The sequence below is a fragment of the Neovison vison genome, chromosome 1 (assembly GCF_020171115.1).
Source record: "Neovison vison isolate M4711 chromosome 1, ASM_NN_V1, whole genome shotgun sequence".
In the NCBI taxonomy this organism is placed as follows: domain Eukaryota; kingdom Metazoa; phylum Chordata; class Mammalia; order Carnivora; family Mustelidae; genus Neogale; species Neogale vison.
In genome coordinates, this window is record NC_058091.1 from 179,233,054 (window position 1) to 179,254,431 (window position 21,378).

The 21,378-nt window shown below is 35.5% G+C and overlaps 1 protein-coding gene across 6 annotated transcripts in view; it reads left to right on the plus strand.

The window, feature by feature from the left end:
• Nucleotides 1-21,378, plus strand: part of CSNK1G3 (casein kinase 1 gamma 3) — a 112,460-nt gene that overhangs the window by 55,985 nt on the left and 35,097 nt on the right. For all 6 annotated transcript variants that reach the window (XM_044263884.1, XM_044263907.1, XM_044263898.1 and 3 more), the window contains exons 5-6: nt 10,696-10,844; nt 12,488-12,722. In XM_044263884.1, the coding sequence (XP_044119819.1) occupies nt 10,696-10,844; nt 12,488-12,722 (384 nt within the window). The remainder of the gene's footprint in view (nt 1-10,695; nt 10,845-12,487; nt 12,723-21,378) is intronic.

A 21,378-nucleotide genomic window follows, 5' to 3' on the forward strand; every position in this document is an offset into this window, starting at 1 on the left:
TCTCTAACTAACCAGTTTTTTCCCTGTTTTCTCTCTCATTTGTTCATTGAATCTGTTCTTTACAGACAGTGGGACTGTATAGCTTTAGTGCTTAGATGAGGGATTGGCTCTCTCTTACTACTTAGCTTTCCGTAGGATTATAATAATACTGTGTTTGATACCAAGATCACGTTCTGTGATAGCGAAGATGTGATATTTTGAATAGTCTTGTTTTGTCATATCCAGTCAGCATTTACTGAGTCAAAGAAGATCTAGATTTGGGAGTCATCAGCACATAGGTGGTTTCTAAGACGAAGGGAATGGCTGGGATCCCCCAGGGGAGAGTAGTGTGTGACTTGAGAAGAGGAAAAGAGATAAAACCACACTGACCTTGGCGTTGGGCACGAATGACTTTGTCAGTAACAGGAATCACGACAGCAGTAGTTACACAAGTGAAGGGATGTTTTGTGAGGAAAAATAAACAAGGAGTTCTCAGGTAGACAGACCATTGTAGGGTTGATATAGTTGCTCAAAAGTAAGGCATCGGCTCCCTTTAGCTTCCTCCTCCTGTTTTTCGTATGTGGCTTTCATCTTAAGATCTTGAATTTTTTGAAACTGGAGGAGGGAGAAAAAGATGAAATTGGTGTCTAAATAAGGATAACTTCCAGTTCTGTTTTTTTTTTTTTTTAAGATTTTATTTATTTATTTGATAGAGATCACAAGTAGGCAGAGGGGCAGGCAGAGAGAGAAGGGGGTGGGGGGAGCAAGCTCCCTGCCAAGCAAAGAGCCCCATGTGAGGCTCCATCCCAGGACGCTGGGATCATGACCTGAGCTGAAGGCAGAGGCTTTAACCCACTGAGCCACCCAGGCGCTCCGTAACTTCCAATTCTTTACCTCTTGCCTCCATTCTTAAAATTTAGTTATTAATTTTTGTCCCTAGTGGAATGAGAAATTCTGTATACTTAGAATTTTGTTCCCTCCCTTCTTTTCTCCTTACTTTTTCAGTGATTTTTTTCTCTTCTCAAAGGCCTGTTTGCTTTTTTTGGATTATCTTTTGATTTTGGCCAGTTAGGATGAACACAGAGTTCTGTCCTACCATTTAGCATAAAATTTCTTTGTCTTTCTGGGAACTCACTTTTCTGGTTGCTCTCAATTTACTGTTCCTTGAAAAGATCTTTGTATTTTCATCTGTATGTATTCTCCTTTGGGAATGTCTTTCTTTCTCAACAAATTTGTTTCTTCAGGCCCTAGCTAAATATCACCTCTTTTGCAGTGCATTTCCTGACATTGTTTTCCACTCTCTACAAAAATGCTTCTTCTTTGACCTGATATTAATTTGAATATATCTTTGCTTTTCATGTATCATACTATATTTCATTATTGTTTGCTTATGTTTTTCCCCTCCACTAACAGTTGAACTCTTTGAGGCAAATAAAATGATATATTTGCCTTTTTATCTTTGAAACTGAGCAGAATGCTTGACAATTGCAGTTCCTTGGTAGATGATTGAACTGATAAATTCTTAAATGAGAGGGACTGTTTTCTTTTACTAGATGTGAAGTTGTGATACAGAATTCCCAGAATTTCCTATAGTGTTTTTTAAAAACTTCTGTGATGGGTTTTGAAAGTTTGATATATCAGTATTATAAAGATTGTTATAGTATTATAATTTTAATTTATTTCATTTCTGACACAGAGGCATAGCTGTACCATTTCAAAAATTTTATTTGTTTTAACTTATTTCATTTGTGTATTATTCTCTAATTAGGCAAATTTAATTCCTCATTTTAGGAATCGGGAAGTAGAAGGAAAAAAAATCAATGATACGTATTTTTTGAAATAATGGAAATGATAAACCTAGGAGATAGCCAGATAGTTATCTAATTAACTGAACTGTACAGTTCAGCCATCTAAAAATAATAACTTTCTAGAGAAGATAGGGTTTAATTATTAGAATAATGTGGTTTTTTATTTACCTGAATTGTTGATACTTGATGAGAGTGCAGGGACTATGTTTTGAAATTTATGGGGTAATTTTCTCTGAAGATCAGTGATTCTGAGTATTCTTTCTTTATGTTAATTCTTCACATCAAATGGTTTTCAAAGGCCCCTCTGTTGGGGGCAATTATTTATTCCTTAGAATCTCTTTATTAGCTGATAATCTTTCTCTCAGAGATTAAAACAACCTTTCTTTGTCATAAATTATTGCTTACCAAAGGAAGTAGAATAATCTTTTTTCTGTTATAAATTACTGTTGTTGGAAATCTGCAGCTATAGGAGTGATATTAAACACCCTGTTTGAGACCATGCATATGTTAAATCATTGTTTCTAAGTCCATGCCTTGGCTTTTTGATGTGCTCTGAACTATGTAGTTCTAAACAATAATTTGATAATAGCTGCAGTGGCTCTTTCAGAAATCATACCTATTCATAGTATTGTCTTTCAGGGGCTGTTAAAAGAGCTCCTCTCCCTGCCGTGTACTGACCCCTCTGCCTTCTTGGTTTGTGTCTTGTTAAAAAGTCAGGATTTAGTTGTTGCCTCTGTGTTTTACAGATGCCTCCATTTTCACATCTTTTCAAGGCAGTTTTGGTCTGTTTGCTAGCTGAATGTGTGTGGGTGATTCCATAATGTATGGAAATTTGATCGTACTATTTACTAAAAGAAAGGTTGTAACAGTACAAAGCTTTTTAACCTGGCTATATCCATTTGTTAATATCTGAAGTTTCATTTATTCATAGAGAAGCCTGATTAGAGATTTTCTGTGTTGAAGAAATTTAAGAAATTCTACTCTTTCCATGTATCTACTCTTTCTGTCTATTTGAGAAAACAGAGAAAATACTGTAAAAACTATTAATGTGAAGTGAATATATTAATTAGGATGTCACCTATTGTATTTTGGTATTAACAAACATAATAAAGAATATTGTATGGGTGAGCCAGTGGTTAGTGTAGACTTAATCTCAGCTCAGATAACCAACAGTTGATGTAGCAGCTCCGAGAGTTCCCTTTTCTCTCTTAGCTGAATTGCTTTTAGAAGTCCTCTTAAGTATACATAATATTCCTCATTCCTTATGGAGGCCTCTCTGTATGGGAATTTCTGTCACTTACGGAATGTTGAGCTCTTAATACATAAGTATGTTGCTACTTTTGATAAAAGTATACAAAGTTTTTGTGTTGAAGCCCTTATAGTTGATGGAAAATGTGTACATTTAAAGAATGCTGTACGTTATCAGTATAAGAAGGAAGGGTTAACAGTGGTTTTAGTTTGGTTTATATGGTGCAGATACTAGATTAGTTGTATGTGATGTGGAAATTATAGTATTTTTAGTGAGAAATTAATCACATAAGAATCTTAAATTTAAAAAATACCTTTGAATAGAGTAGGACTAAATGGTTATGGATTTAATTTTCTAAAATGCAGCATCATTTTAAAATTTCTCTATGTAATAGTAAAAAGATTCAAAGTTTAAGGTCGTTAAAAACAGTATGATTTCATATTTTGTTTTAATTTTTGATTTAAATATCAAGTATCCCATTGTGAGAAAAACATTTGCAAACTAGAAGGTTGGGGGTAAAAATGATACAGAGGATTTATTTTTTTCCTTAATTAATTAGGCCCAGAGAATACTAACTAAGTAATGAATAATAGAACATTACATAATGAATATAATTTTATTTGATATTCATACAATATTCTTTATTCATGTAATATTCAATATTCAATATAGTGAACAATACTTATTTGTAGGTGTTGTTATTTTTTTAATGTTCTCTGAAGTTTAGAATAATCTCAATGTGTAAATAGAATTATCACAGAAAGGACTGTTTTTTGTTTTTCATTTTTTCTTTTTACAGTGAGGTGGCTTTATTTCATTTGGGGTTATGGTAGAATTTTATTACTAAGTGTGGGGGCTGGAATGTAATGGAACCACTGTTGGCCAAGTCTGGAACTCAGTGCACCTGCTTGTTCACATTAGAGCTTGCTGTACAGCTGGGTCAGCATTTCTCAAACTTTTGGGTATCCGGATCCTTTTTAACTCTTCAAACTTTCTGAAGATCCCAGAGACCTTTTGTTGTGAGTTAGTAGCTATTGATATTTTACCTTATGAGAACTCAAAACAGAAATATAAATATGTTGCTGTATTAATTCATTTTTAAATATCACTGACATTTTACAATTACAACTTACCATATTTTCCAAATAAAAAATATCTGAGAAAAGTGTCCTTATTTTACAAATTTGTACAGTTCTTTAATGTGTGGCTTACTAAAAAATACCTAGATTCTCCTTTTCTTCTTCTTCGTTGAGTCCATTGCCATATCACATGTCATGTAACCTCTGAAAAATTCGATTTTTCGCTTGTGAGAGGAGAGTGAAAAAGGTAAATGACATCTTAGTGTTTTTACAAAAATAATTTTGATGTCATTGACCTCCTGAAAGGATCTCATGGGCCACCCCTATCCCAACTGTGTATCTCCAGAGCACCTGTTGAGAACTGCAGAGCTGAGAGTGAAGGCATTTATGGTAAAGGTTAAGAGCACCTTAAAGTAAAACTTCCTTGGAAAAGAACATATCCTGTGTGATAATTCTGTATAGTATATCTAGTCAGATTTTAAGTTTTCTTAAGCATATCTGTAGAGTTCAAATTTCCTAATCAGAAAGTTAATTGTTTTGTTCTAATCCTTCCCAGACCTGAAAAATGGAAAGAAACATCATGATATTATTTCTTTTAATGATAATGTTTACTTGTCGCCCAACTCTAAGGAACTGAAGTACTTCCACACTTGGTATAAAGTACTAAGCAGTCTTCAAAAGTGTTTGTTAGACTTGATACTGTTCTGTGACTTAAATTAATGAATGTTTTATCACTTAAATAGAAGGCTGAAATAGAAAATGAAGACACTTTGAAGCCATTAAAGTAAGGGGGTTTTTGAGAAAACTGAAACAGTTTTTGTCCCTGTGCTGATCTTTCCATGGCATTATTAATACTCAAAGGTATGTTATGTAAATAGCTTGATTGAATGTGCATGTTAGGTTCATGGTAATTCTCCTGGCTCATGTGAAACAGAGCAGAGCAGATGTACTCTTTTAAAATCAATTTTAGGAGACTAAGGGTGAGATTGTATTTTCAAATAATATATGAATTTTGTATTTTTGCCCACTCTTCAGCTTTTGTTGGGAATAGATACACTTGTCTTGAAGATGAGGGGTGCTAATAAGCTGCCCTGAGATTCAGTGATATTGGAAGTGATCAGAACTAACTTCCATAAATTCACATGAATGGCTCTTTATAGTAGTCTCACAAAGAATTTTAGAACAAGTCAGACTGGGTGCAGTGTGAGTTTACAGTTGAAACTTCACTGGATGTAAGACCAAGTACAAAGCTTGCTCCTGCCTCTTAGTTGATTTACATTCCTGCAATTAAGTAGCCAGGTACTGTGATCAAGAGGCATGGATAATGATGTAACACCTCATTACTCTTTCTTCTAAGCCTTCTTTCTGCCTTTCTCTTCTGTCTCACCTTCTTTTCCTTCATCTCCCCTTCCATAAATCCTCTACCGGGTGGTCTTGCCTCTCATATTCATACTGGCTGGGGTGGTTTGGTTTTGTTGCTGCTTGGGGTACTCCCCAGCTCCTGTTCGTTGGTCGCAACGTTTCCTGACGCCTAACAACTTAATTTTGTTTGCCCAAACTTGTCCTGGGAAATGAAATTCTAGTTTGACCTTTACAGTGTTTGCTTTACTTTCTTGATTTTTTAGGAAAATTTATAACTCTTGATTTTATACTTCAGTGACATGAAATTGGTATTGAAATATATTCTTAATACTTACCTAAGAAGTTTGTACACTCATTGATTCATAGAACAGTATGTATCTTGACGAGTCATTTAGAGTTATTTTTTCTTTTTTCCCCTCAGAAATTTTTGCTGAGTCATATTTTAAGGTAAAATTATGTTGCATGATAGAGCTGAAGTATTTTCGTTCAAATTGTAGATTACGTGTTAAATTTACTCAATAAAATGTAATGCTGTTTATGGAATTTAGCCATCATGAGTAAAGTAGAGCTATGTAATTTTGAGACACTTTGAAGCCATTTAAGGGAGTTTTTGAGAAAACAAAGTTCTTGTCTCTTTGCTGATTTTTCTCATGGTGTTATTATGCTCAAAGGTATATTATGTAAATAGCTTGATTGACTGTGCATGTTAGATTCATGGTATTTCTCCTGGCAACGAGTTGGCTTGTATGAAATACAGCGAAGCAGATTTACTTACGCGTGCCTTTCCTCATCTATGGGAAATTGTGTGTTAATAATTAAAAAAAATCATGTCATGCTTAATAGAGATTGTTTGATAAGAGGAGATTTGAACTTGGCAGCTTGGATGGTAGAACCGGAGTAGAAATTTTTGAAATGCAGCTTTAGAAGAGCTCAAAATAAGGCAGAGTAAATCAGAACCTTTGAATAAGGCCTGTTCCTTGTTCTAGTGGGGTATGCTGGGAGGGCTGGGGAAGCCACACACATTATAAGGCCACAGAGACAGAATGGTATACTTAGCTTTGTTTTAGAAGCTCCGGAATGAAGCTAAGAGTTAACAAGAGTAGAGGTACCCTTGCATAATCTTCAGTATTTGGGAGAATGTTTAAGAAATACTTGCTCAGGGAATTAATATATGGATTAAATAAATGGAGTCTAAATCATTTTCCACTTCAAGATATTCTTTGTGGTCCCAGAAGAATCTTTTAAAAATGAGTATTTTATTCCTAATTGTAAAAATAGCATGGGGTTGTTCATAGCAATTTGGAGAAGTTTAAAGTATAAAAATGGGAATAGAAATCACCTACATTTCCAGGAATCTGTTAGCTTTTTGGTTTTTCCTTCCAGTCTCTTTTCGTATTTGTGTTTAATGACTCATTAGAAACATTTTATTTTAAAAGTAATGTATGGTTGTTGTAAATGACAAAACTGATCACTTCAGACTTATAGAAGTAAAAAGCAGAAGTTTGTCCTTCACAATTTATCTCCATAGGTAGTTAAAGGCTATTTTAAGTTCCACAGTGTGGGTATGACAGAGTTGGTTTAATTAGTCTGGAGTTGATGAATGTTTAGGTGGTTCCCATTTGGTTTCTTTTTCTTAAATTTTCTTTTCTTTCTTCCTTTTTCTTTCTTCTTTCTTTCTTTCTTTCACTGTTCCCAACAACATAGCTTCAGTATAGTTGTATGCATGTTTTTGTTTATTTTGGAAAGGTTAGGGCAGTTGTCCCCTGCACCCTGCCCAGAATGTCCCAGTTCATATTTCTCTAACAAGATTTTAACTCACAGCCTTGTTAGTCTAGGCTAATTAATTAACTTTTAAATTATAAATATCCTTTTGGCACTACACTAAAACTTGACCAGTGGTAGTTTCTTCAAGTTGCAGTATAGAGTTAGAAGCCACATGGAAAAACCTTTTCCTATTCTCTCTTACATTAAAATCCACTGTACTTTAGATCATTTACCTTTGCATGGTTTTATAAACACATACATTGGTCACTTGGAAAATACTGATTTACTGCATTAGATTTTCTTTTTTTTCCCCCCAATTTATTTATTTTCAGAAAAACAGTATTCATTATTTTTTCACCACACCCAGTGCTCCATGCAAGCCATGCCCTCTATAATACCCACCACCTGGTACCCCAACCTCTCACCCCCCCCGAATTAGATTTTCAATTATTGCCATATGTATTACCTAAAATTAAGTCATAATAGTTAATGTCACCACAGTTTCATCAGAAAAGGTATTCTGTTTTTCTTCTTTTTAGTATTGGGAACTTTCAAAGGTCATCCTAGCAGATACGAATTTAGCTAGAATCTGATTTTCATGTGAAAGCTTGAATTTTATTATTGGTAACAAATAGGAATAAGTAAATTATTTCACTTTTTATTAAGTAACAGACTGTCTTTGTTCATTTTTTGAGAATGTCTTTTATTTATTTTTTTCTTTTGCTTCATTGCACTATTGAATAAAAGAGGTAAAAGTGGACATCCTAGTTCTGATCACAGCCATAAATGGAAAACATTCATTCTTTCACCATTAAGTATGATGTTAGTTATGAGTTTCTCATAGAGGCCCTTTACCAGGTTGAAGGAGTCACCTTCAATTCTAGATTTGCTGAGAGTTAATGTCACATGCTTTTTTAGTATCTGTTAAGATGATGTGATGGTTTTTCATATTAATTCTATTACTGTGGTGAGTTGCATTGGTGGATATTTGGATGTTAACCTAAAGTTGCATTCCTGGGTTAAATTATCCTTGATCATGGTGTCTTGTCCTCCCTAATCCATAGTGTTCCACCATGTGCATAAGGATATAGTGGATGTTCTGTAAGCATTCATTGAATCACTTTAAGACGGTGAGATTTCTGAAATGATTTTCTGTTTTTGGAAACCTTTGAAAACATTTGAATAAATCAGTCATTTATTACTTTTTTAAAAAGATTTTATTTATTTATTTGTCAGAGAGACCGTGTACTCTCATGTGCACAGCAGAGGGAGGGACAGAGGGAGAAGCAGACTTTCTGCTGAGCAGGGAGCCGGATGGGGGCTCCACCCCAGGACTTAGGGATCATGACCTGAGGTGAAGGCAGACTCTTAACTGACTGAGCCACCCAGGCGTCCCTAAGTCAGTCATTTAATCAACCAAAGTATATTGCTACCTTATTGAGAGGTCATTTCACAACAACTTTAATTATTAGGAATACAGATGGTGACTCAGAAGGAAGTCAGAAAGCCTTTTGACAGTCCTTTCATGGAAGAACCTCAGAATCTGTTTGTTTTTACCTTTCATATATAGTTCTAACAAGCTTGATTGATCTGGTTTGCTTTCGTCCTACAGATCAGAAGCAATAAGCTAAAGAGCAGAAGTGAGTTATTAGAGATTGCTTAATTAACAGCATGAAAATTAACTTTCAGGGATAGAGTGGGGGGACAAAAGGTATTGTGGAAATAATTTTAAAAACTTAGTAGCTGAGAAGTTTTAATGTCTTAATTGCATCTCCAGGCTCTTAATAGCGTAATAAAAGCAGTATTAAAGAATAAACTCTAGTGAGATTTTCATTCACTATTTCTGAACATTTTTTTCCTGCTTTTACACATGTGAGGGGTAGATCTGACACATGAATGCAAGACAGGCTCTGATAAGAGTGGCTGACACTAAAATAGTGATACTCTGTGATGATGAGAAGTGTTGTGTGTGTGTGTGTGTGTGTGTGTGTGTGTGTGTGGCAGGGTGTGCTGACATACACACATGGAGGGGTTGGTCAGGAATCTTTCTGGGAAGGGGTGTCATGTATGCAGTTGGAACTTATCCCCCTTCCTCCACCCCCGCCATGATTTCTTATCTTGTCTTCCTGTCCTCAGATGGCCTGCTGGCTCACTCATTCACATTTGAGAAAAACTGGTCTTATCCAAACTACTAATATTATGGAGAAGCAAACTGAAATGTATTTAAAAAATAATAGGACAGTTTAAAAAAGAATAGGGAAGTTATATCTTGAGAGAGTCTTTTCCCTTCTGAAATTACTAGAATCAAACTAGTAAGCAGAAAAAAAATCACTTGTGAGTAAAAGTGAGACATTGAAGATGGAAGAAGTTTGCTTTGTACAAATGAATAAATGTATTTTAAGATAAATTGATCACTGCTGATATGTTCGTTTATTGTGAAACTCTTAGTTCAAAAAAATCAAATGCAGATGATTTCTGTGCATTTAGACTTCATATTTGGAGTTTGTATTGTTTTACATTATCATATGATAAATTACTTAGTATTTAGTGGCATAGAACAAGAGACCCTTATCTCTCATTTTCCTTGGGCCAGGACTCGGGGGATGGCTGAACTGGGTCCTCTGTTGAGGGTTTTGCCAGGGTGAAATCAAGGTGTAAGCCTGGACAAGAGTCTGGCCTGAGGCTCAGAGTCCTTTTCCAAGCTCACTGAGTATTTCCAGAGTTCAGTTCCTTGTGGCTATGGGATTCAGTTCCTACAGCCGGCCCACCATTCCAGGTCACATGGTGCCTTCTATGGCGGGACAGTTTGCATCTTAAAAACCAACAGGAGAGCTTCTCTGCTGCTTTGGATATCTTTGACCTTTAGACCCTCTTTTTTAAAGGACTTACCTGATTAGATCAGGCCCACTGATGAGGCCTTGATGGCGTCACTTTTGTCACATAACATAACCTACTCGCAAGAGTGATATCGGGGGTTTTACCTGCACTCACAGGGAGGGAAGTATACTGTGTGTGTATACCAGAGGATGGGAATCTGGGAGGGTGATGCTAGCATTATGCTTCCCTCAGACTTACTTAAGAGAGCAGTGACTACTTGCTTTAAAAAAAAAAAAAAAAAAAGAATCTTTCCTGTGTGGCAAGTGTTTCTAGGCCATGGAAATATGAGGCTAAAAGACCCCCCTGTCTCTGGTGCGGTGTTGGAGACCAACACGGAAGCACTGTCTGTGATGTCTTTCAGGACAGGTGTGACCAGGCTGCCTGTGGAACATGCAAGAAGAGGCAGGGAGGGAGAAGGTTGCCTCAGAAAAAGTTCATTATGTGTAGACAAAAAGCGCAGATACCACTGCACTTCTTAAAAATACAAAAATTTCTTAAATTGCTTATTAATTTCCTAGGAAGATAAGTTTGACATTTAAGATGAGCAAGTGATTAAAGTCATTTTTCTTTCTCCCAGATGGTATACCTCAAGTTTACTATTTTGGCCCTTGTGGTAAATACAACGCCATGGTGCTCGAACTGCTGGGACCTAGTTTGGAAGATTTGTTTGATTTATGTGACAGGACATTTTCTCTTAAGACTGTTCTTATGATCGCCATCCAGCTGGTAAGTCAAGCAGGAGGTTCTGAAGCTATTTGAAGGGTTATATGGTTCTTTTGGTCACACATTTGTATTGCAAGTTTCAGGCTTTGGGATGTTACCTTTACAGAACATTTGAGCTAATGAAGTTTCTACTTTTCATCGCACTGTCTTTTGAGGATGCATAGAACTTAAAATAACTGAGCCAACTGTATTTTATTTGGGTGAAAGAATTAATACCTTACTGCTTTAAGTCAGAATGTTCTCGAGTTTGTTTCTAGGCCTGTTTTCATAAGGAAGATGAATGCATAGAAAAGGGAACTCGCAGAAACATGGATTTATAATGTTAGTAGTAATAAATTCTAATGGCCCAGGAAAAGAAGATACAAGTTAGGAAGTCTTATAAAATATTTAAATTTCAGGGAACCTGAGGGGAAACCACTCAGAGGATGATTTAAGGCAGTTTTGAAATCTCTGCCAGTAGTATGTTGCAAAATCTGCGAGTTGTTTTTCTCCATTGACTCATTAATTCCACTTCTACAAATATAGCTGGTGGAACTGTTCACATATCCTTAAGCTTTTTGTGCAAGGATGTTTGTCATAATGAGGGAAACAACCCAAATGTAGAGAAATTACAGGATTAGTTCGGTAAATTATTAATAGATGTAAAATAATAGGTAGTTATTAAAAAGTACGTATTAAAAAAAGGTCTTATCACCTGGAAAATGATCAACGTATATCATTACCGAAAAGTGTGGGTCATAGAAATACTTTATATTAGGTTCCAGAATTTGTTAACGAATGAAAATGGCCTAAGTGACTGCATGTTTACATTGTGTTGTCAACTATTATTACTGCTAAATGAAGCAATTTTGTTTTCGTTTGTAATGTCCTATGTTGTGACATTTTGTACAATGAACTTTATTCGAAAATGTGTAAAAGAATTGGTGAAAACGTGCTGTATTATCATTAAAGTGATCTTATAAGATTTTCTGGTTTCAGGATCTTTTAAAATGTTTAATACCTAAGGAAAGACATAAATACATTGTGAAAAAGAAAGATATCCTAAAGGGTACTGTGTTATTTTTATTTAATGGTTTAGATCTCAGTTTCTTTAATATAAGTGTAACAGTTGCTCGATGATTGAATTGATAAGGAAGAACAAATGGCTACTTTATGAATATGTGTTTTTGCAAGTCTCACTTCAAGACTTGGTATTAGTAACGCTTTTGATTATCTGTGGTGGGATCATCTGTAAGTGCTGACTGAATCTGGCTCACCAGTATGAAAGGAACTCATGAAATTCAAATACTTAGATTTGTAACTGACCAATACAGTGAAAGCAAAGACTTTTGGTCCTAATTGGATATATTTTTGAGAAACTTTAGACTGATATTATATTACTTTTAAAAGGTTGAAACAGATATCCCTACATTCACTTTTTTTTTAATATGACAACTTGAAATGTTCAACTTTGATACTGTTAGGCAGATGCATAAGATTATTTTTATTTTCTGATAGGTCTCTTCTTTATGTTGTTTTCATTGTGAGAATTTTGTCTTGTCTCTATCATGCTTTTTTATGCTAGTGACAGCGTGAAATAAAACTTTCTTTCTTCCTTTTCTCTTTTTTTTTTTTTTTTTTTTTTTTTTGTGTGTGTGTGAATCAAGATCTCTCGCATGGAATATGTCCACTCAAAGAACTTGATATACAGAGATGTAAAGCCTGAGAACTTCTTAATAGGACGACCAGGAAACAAAACCCAGCAAGTTATTCATATTATAGATTTTGGTTTGGCAAAGGAATATATTGATCCAGAGACAAAGAAACACATACCATACAGAGAACACAAGAGCCTTACAGGAACAGCTAGATATATGAGCATAAACACACATTTAGGAAAAGGTATGTGTACCTTTCATAAGTACAGAAATTTGAATTAGTAACTATCCTAAGACTGTGAGTTTTTATTTGTTATTATGGTTCAATTTTGGGGGAATTACAGTTGCTTCTATTGTAATTTCTTTATCACATCTGGCTAGAGTTTACTTTGATTTATATTTAATAAAATTCTTTTAAAGTAAGTTGCTCTAGAGTAAATGAATGACAGATCCTTACATTCACTCTTTTTTTTAATATGACAACTTGAAATGTTCAACTTGGATACAGTTAGGCAGATGCGTAAGATTATTTTTATTAAAGAATAGAATTCTTAATTTTAACTGCATTTAATGTGTGTGTGAAGATTTTTGATTGAGACTTTGGCTTTCTATACAGCCAGCCAAGGAGATGGTATCCTGCCCAATACACTGAATGCTGAGAGTACATACCTTAGTGGTTCTGTTTACAGTATAGAAATTGTATGACTTGAAACAAATTATTTAACTTTTTAAAGAGGGTTCCTTATAAAATAATATCAACCTCAAAGAGTTTCTTACAGCTTCTGCCCCTCCCCCCACCCCATCAAGGATTCATTCCAGGAACATGTATTTCATTGATTTGTCACATCTCTCTAGTCTCTTTATCTGGAAGGCTTCTTCACCTTTCTTTTTGGTTCATGACCTTCATATTTTTGTGGAGTATCTATAGGATATTTTATAGAATGTCTTCAATTTGAGTCTGTCTCATAATTTCTTCATGATTATATTTGAGTGTGCGTCTGTAGCACAAAATCATAAGTGATGCGTTGTCAGTGTATCATGTCAGGTGGTGTGTGATGTCAGTTGGTTGCATGTAGTTTTCATCCCTTGCTTAGTGTAGTGTTTGCTCAGCTATACTTAACAAGTTTCCTATTTTCCCTTTGCCATTCAAAAGTATTTTGTAAATGAATTTGTGAGATTATGTAAATACAAGTATGTTGCTCCTCATCAAATTTTATCCACTAGATTTAGTTACCATCCATTGATGATTTTCTAATTCATCAGTCCTTTTGTATTTATTGATAATCTAATGTAAGCAGAAGCTTTTTCTCTTTTTCCCATTTATTGACTAAAGTAAGTAAGGACTCCTGGATTCTTACTGAAAGTAGTATAGTTCACTGCTGTCATGTTGTCCCAGATTTGGCCATTGGTTGCCCAGTCCAGCTGGCTGCTCTGTCCTTTGGCTTATCCTCATGATTCTTTGAGAACTTTACTTTCTGGAGCTACAACTTGTTCCAGATTCATCTTATAGTTTCTCTGCTCTAACCCAGAAACAGACGTTTCTTCAAGTTTCCCTGGGTTTTTTTATTGGATAATGTTATACAGAAAGCAAGATCTGGGCACTGGGTATACTCATTGCTACTGGTGTGTTATTGCTTCTAGGCCCCTTCTGCTGTGGAACTACGAAATGCATATCTGTATGTGAAACACATGTCCACACATATATATATTAATACCTATCTACTAAGAATCTGAGTTGATTATGATACTTTTAAATTTCATTCTGAGACCACAAAGTAGTACCTCCATTTCCATATGTGTAATTCCCTTGTCTTTTCTCTCTATATGTTTTCCTTTGCCAATAATGAGAACTATGGCTACCACTACTCTATTTTACTCATAGTTAGAAGCCTAGGATCCTCAGAATGTTGTTTCAGAATTGGTAACTAATGGCAGTATGTAAAGCAAGCTTACTAGAATTGACAGTATTTGTAATTCTTATTTTATTGAAAAGTTCATTTTTTTTTTTTTTTAAAGATTTTATTTATTTATTTGACAGAGAGAGATCACAAGTAGGCAGAGAGGCAGGCAGAGAGAGAGGAGGAAGCAGGCTCCCCGCTGAGCAGAGAGCCCGATGCGGGACTCGATCCCAGGACCCCTGAGATCATGACCTGAGCCGAAGGCAGCGGCTTAACCCACTGAGCCACCCAGGCGCCCTGAAAAGTTCATTTTTTAAAATAAAATTTACATTGAGTAAAGTTAACAACATTTGAGTATATCATGTGTGATTTTTGACATATGTACACATGTGGGTAGTCCACAACCCTGTCAGGATTTATATTATTATCATTCCTTAGACGTCATTTGTGCTTTCTCCCCCACTTTCTCCAAAAGTAGCCACTGTTGTGATTTCTGTTACCATAGATTAGTTTTGCTGGTTCTGTTACTTCATATAAATGGGATCATCTGGCTTCTTTTGCTTACTATGAGATTAATGTTTGTTTTTCAAGTATCAGTAACTTTTTTTTAGAGGTTTCTTTTTGAGGCTCAGTAGTATTCCATTGCACAAATATACCACACAAATGGTTTATTTATTCTAATGTTGATGAACATTTTGATTATTAACAGTGTTTTACTATAAGGAATTTTTGAAAATCTTTCAGTGGGTGTATGTTTTGAGTTCTTTGGGTAAATACTTGAAATTGGAATTGCTATTGGGTTCTATGGTAGATATCATTTAACTTTATCAAAAACTGCCCATCAGTACCCCCAAAGCATTCATACCATTTCCTGTTTCCACCAGTAACAAATGAGAGTTCAGTTTGTTTCAGTCTTGACGATATTTGGAGTTGTCCTTCTTTTTCATTCTAGCTGTTGTAGTGGATAAGTGGTGGTAGTCTGTTTCTCCATGATTAATGATTCTGAGCTCTGCTTCTTGTGCTTATTGACCATTTGTGTATCTTCTTTTGTGATCTGTGTGTCATTTAATTGTTGATTTATAGGAATTCTTTATATATTCTGGATATAAATTCTTTCCCAGGTATATGTCCTGTGAATAGATTCTTCTAGTCTGCCGCTTACCTACTCATTTTCTTAGTGATGTTAGTAGTTAGCAAAAGTTGTAAATATTTGTGAAATCAGTTATCAGTTTTTTTGTTTCATGATCATTACTTTTTGAATCCTGAGGAATCTTTGTCCCCAGGAGATGAAGACATTTTATGTTTTCTTCTACAGTCTACAGTTAATTTCATATGGTGTGAATTAGGGGTTGAGGTTCTTTTTATGTTACCATATTCTTTCCCATTGGGTTACCTCTTTGCCTTTCTAAAAAAAATCAGTTCTAGGTTATGTTTGTAGTAGTTTATTCTGAAGTCTCAAACCGTGGTCAGTTTTCGTATCAGAGAAAGTCAGACCTTATTTTCTGCCTTTAGATTCCATCCCTGACATCTCACTCACAAGGAAGAATAGAAACATAAACCAGTCAGCACTTACCCATCATCCCTGCTTAAATGTACCTTGTGGTATACAGTCACTTTTTCTTCAAGACCTTAGTAGTAATGTGACCCAGGCTTCAACTCCTGGTCATAGCTTCTTCTCTGACCATTCTTTGGACTTACCTGCTCTCTATGGCATTCCCTGCTTCTTCCTCTCATTAGAACTAATAGCACTTGGTTACTGAAAGTGTGTTCCCTGACAGGCTCTTGATAGAAGAGCTGTGATATTTTTTCTCTTCAGCTGTCTAAAATCCCTGAAAAATATAAATCTGCCCTACTTTAAGAAAAGTAAGTTTCAAATATCTAAAATTATTGCATTCAGGTAGTGTTTTTTGGGGGCGTGCCTTTTGAAAGCAAACTTTCGTGACAGATTTAAAATAAGATTGCATAGATACACAACTTTCCGGATTGTGTCTTCTGTTAAAATCAGGCACACCAGTATTTATGCGAACAGTGTCTGTGAGAGATTTTCATTTCATGGTAGTTGTTAACAGACTATTGCATAACAACTAACAAAGGTTCACCACCATTTTATTGTGAGATATGAAGTCACAACTTCCTTATGGCCCGATGTTTTTTTTATCTGAACAATGGCACATGTAACAGCATTCTATTTGTAGAAATGGCAAAGCGAATCTGATATGTTTGTCCCTGTTAGAAAAAGCCTTCAGAGCTTGGGAAATGGCATTTAACTATTACAGTAATCTTTTTACTCCTTTTTCAGCAAGAAAACAAAATATTTCTTTGGCAAGTATTGCAAAGAACAAAGGCTTTAATCCTTACTTTCTCCTATTTACAAAAGCCCTGCTTCTTAATTTTTATGTAGTACTTGGGAAGTAGATGGGCAGAGAAAATTTGTTTCCCAGATTACATGATTTCCTGTTTTTTAAGAAATTGAGAGTAAGTTTAAGTCACATGAGTTTAAGTGCTGAAGAGTTAAAGCATTTTTATAAGTGAGATGACTGTGAACGTGGGCTTTTTAGTGATGTTTTGAGTTTAAAGCACTAGCTTTGTGAGGAGTCAGGAACAGATAGAAAAGGACAAGTAGTGAAAATGGGATCTTCTAGTAGTGATTTTAATTTGCTTATATATTTTTTTCCTTTTGGCTTTGCCTGGACTTTGGTGATTACTCTTTTAAAAGGAATTAAAGCCTTCTTATTCATTCTTTACTCTTGTGCATTCAAGGACTTTCTCCACATATGAGCATTTTAAAAGAGAGAATTTGGTCAGACCTTTGTGCACATTTATAAGTATTTTTCCTTTGTGGAGATTGGTGCACTGTATCAGATTTAAAAAGGAAAAAGCTGGAATAGTGTAAAATCACAGTGTGGATTTTAACCTCTTTATTCCTGTGAGACATATATATAGATATATACATATATCTATATATATCTTCACTGCACAATTAATGTTAAGTAGGCAGATGTCTTTATTCACTGTGTACCTTCTTATACCTTCTTGAGTCACTGTTCCAGATGAAATCTTATAAAAGCTGTGTGTGACACGTGGATTTCTGTGGTCTGCTCTAGTGGAAGCCTTCTTTACTATTATGTTGAAATGTTATTTTAAAATTGTGTCTGCTTGAGTGTCTTATTTTTAATACTTTTTCAAGACTTTTGTTTTGGTCAACTCCTTTGAACCTCATTTTAAAGATTTTATTTATTTATTTGACAGAGATCACAAGTAGGCAGAGAGGCAGGCAGAGAGAGAAGAGGAAGCAGGCTCCCCAGCAAACAGAGAGCCCAATGCGGGGCTCGATTCCAGGACTCTGGGATTATGACCCGAGCCAGAGGCAAAGGCTTCAACCCACTGAGCCACCCAGGCACCCCTGAACCTCATTTTATAATCTTCCTTTGGATCACTCATTTTTCCTTTCATGGCAATGTTGAAGTCATTTGAAGTAAATACTCTGCATTTCTCTTTACTAAGTAGTAGGAGAATTTTTTTTTAAATTAATATTGAATATTCATGAACTAAGGGATTAGGATTTGAAGAATAAACTGCCAGTTGCTTTGTAAATGTTAATAAAAAAAATCTGTGTTGCATAGAAGAATAACATTTCAAGCCTCTAAGTGGTAAGCTCTGTGAAGGGATCACAGAATTTATGATTTTACAAAAATGTCTTCTTTCTGTGCTGTCAATCTGATGGTGTGTGATTCATATAATTTCTAGGTTAATTGCCCAAATTCCCGAGGACAGCTCTCAGGCTCCCAAACAGCTTCTTAGCAGTTGAAAAACATGTATTTACATTTCATAATTACGTTTTAACAATTTAAAAATGAATTGCACAATTCCTTGCTTTCTTAAACAAAATACGATGAACATAATTTACATTTTCTGGATGACTCAGCTTTGTAAATTTTGTGTGATTACTATTATATGGTGATACCCTCAAGTTCAGTTAGGGAATGTTAGGATGTATACCTTGATTTAAATAAGTTAAGAGAAAATGCATTTAAATAGTAGTGCTTTTTTTAAATGTAATTTTTTAGAGCATTTTTTTTTTTTAAGAACAGTTTTTGATTCACAGCAATATTAGGCAGAAGGTACAGAGATTTCCCTTATACTCCCTGCCCCAACACAGCCAGCACCCACCCCCCACTGCCCCCACCCCCGCCTGTCAGCATCCCTCACCAGAGTAGTACATTAGGTACAAGTGATGAGCCTACCCTGACGCATCATTAACCTCTGTGGAGTCTGTAGTTTACTCTTGGTCTTGCACATTCTATGACTTGCACAGTCTGTCCCATGGGTTTGGATACATTTATAATGACGTGTATGAACCATTATAGTATTATACAGGAAAGTTTCACTTCCCTAGGCATCCTCTATGCCCCACCTACTCATCCCTCGCTTCCCACCTCCTACCCTCCAAACTGTTGGCAACCACATCTTTTTGTTGTCCTCATAGTTTTGCTTTTTCCAAATACCATGTAATTTGAAATAAGCAATATGTAACCTTTTTAGACTGACTTCTTTTACTTGGTTATATGCATTTAAGGTTTCTCCATGGTTTTCCATGACTTGATAGCTCATTTATTTTTAATGCTGAGCACCATTCCGTTGTCTGGATGTACCACAGTTTATTCACCAATTCACCTACTCCAGGGCATCTTGGTTGCCTCCAGGTTTTGGCAGTTATGAATAAAGCCGCTATAAACATCCATGTGCAGGTTTTTGTGGGACCTAAGTTTTCATCTCCTTTGGGTAAAGGGCAGTGCTAGATCATATGTTAAAAGTGTGTTGTAAGAAGCCCTCAGACCCCAGCAGCATGTCTGAAAGTTCAGCTTAAATTCTGATACTGTCTACTTGGAGATAGCATCAGATGCCAAGATTAAGGATTACATCCTACAAGACCACTCACCAACCACTGCTTCAGATAAAACTTGCAAACTCTGGGGTGTTACCTGTGCTTCTGACTGACCATGGACAGATTAGAGGCTCCAGCTACCTCCTTCTTAAGTTCAAGTTTCTTCGCTAGAGTGGTTTTTGTAGACTCAGGGAAGCGCTTACTTAGGTTTACAATTTTATTACAGGACATGATAAAGGATACAAATCAACAGTCAGATGTAGGATAGAAGCCTAAACAAAGGAACTTCTGTCCTTGTGCAGCTTGGGCCCTGGCTTGGTGACACATGTAGGTGTTCTGGATCCCCAAGTGTGGAAGCTCTCCCAAAAGGGCCAGAAAGCTGTCCTTTTGGGATTTTATGGGGACTTCATTATGTAGTCATGATTGACTAATGCATTGGCCATTGGCTAGTTTAACCTCCAGCCTCTTTTCCCTCCCTGAAGGTTGGGGGCTGGGACTGAAAGTCCCAACCCTCTAATCATAAGGTTGATCTCCCTGGCAACCAGCCCATGATCTACGGTTCAAGATTCACCTTCATTAGTTACCAAACACCCATTTCACCTTTATGGCTCTGAAGTGTTTTCACGAAATGTGGCTAAAGACCTAATATATCTTGAGATATATATTCTGGTCATCTGAATGACCAAATATATATTTATTTTCTTTCTTTTTGTTTTTTTTTTTAAAGATTTTGTTTATTTATTTGACAGAGAGATCACAGATAGGCAGAGAGGCAGGCAGAGAGAGAGGAGGAAGCAAGCTCCCTGCTGAGCAGAGAGCCCGATGCAGGGCTTGATCCCAGGACCCTGAGATCATGACCCAAGACAAAGGCAGAGTCTTTAACCCACGGAGCCACCCAGGTGCCCCCAAATATATATTTCTTATAAATCATTATGTGGCAGTAGTGTTATCTCATTGTTTTAATTTGAGTTCCCTGATGACATAAGGTGTGTAGCACCTTTTCTTATGTGTCGATTGCTGTAGGTTTACAGTCTGAGAGTAGTTATTTTTTAAAAGGCTTTTATTGGTATTTAAATGTCTCATAGCATACTGTTTGTTATCATGTGTAGTACTGTTGTTGGCAGTACTTCACTCTTCTCGGTTTTTGGTTTGCTTCTCCTGATAAATTTATTGGATTTTATCTAAATTAAGAGAACTGGATTTCAAGAGCACTTCTTTAGTAATCAGGGGAATGTATGTGCTGGGTTCCATCACTCTGAAAACTTTTTTTTTTCTTTATGCATTCTGGTTATTGCAACATTGGGTATCTGGATTGGTAGCTGTTGCTGCACATTGTCTTGCATAATTGTGCCTTTTCTTTTGCTAAATAGGTTTGTGTTTTCATTTAACAAAAACCATCTTAATTATGTAATTTTGGAACATGTAAACAAGCTCAGTGAATTTTGAAGAAGAGTTTTTTTTGCGGGGGGCTTTGTTAGGAAAAAATAATTTTCAACATTTTAGAAGGAAATATAAAGTGAAACCTTTGCTTGTAGTAATTTTTTTTTGTTGTTTATATATAAAGAATGATTTAAATTTTCTTCAGTGAGAGTTTTTTTAAATTTTTTTTTGAGCTCTCTTGTCTTGCCTGTATTTAGTATTAACTAACATGTCTTTTGGCCTCATTGTTTTTCATTTTTGTAGGAAAATGCAGTAATGAGGGGGTTTTTTTGCAAATACTTATGTATATATTAGAAAGTTTTCTGCTTGTAAGCATTTGATCTGTTTTTTCTTTGACAGAGGTAAATTTGAGTTAATAAGGAAGGGAATATTTTTCTGTTGCTGAAAATTAAATTGAAATTAAGTCAAAACAGAAATAGTTCTAAGCATGTGAGAAATAAAAGTAGTTTAAAAAGAGGAAAATAATGTTCAGTTAAAGAGTAGGACTTTTAAGTAGAAAAGCATTGCAGAAGATGTATAGTAAATGTTTGATTAATTGGTTCTACTTTGCCTTTGCTTTCTGAAATGTAAAAAGTGCAGATATGATTTAGAATTCTGCCTTTCTCTTGAAGGTGCATAGTTTTAGGCTTCTCTCTTAGCCTTTCTGAGCCTTTGTTTTCTTATTTGGGATTACTGCT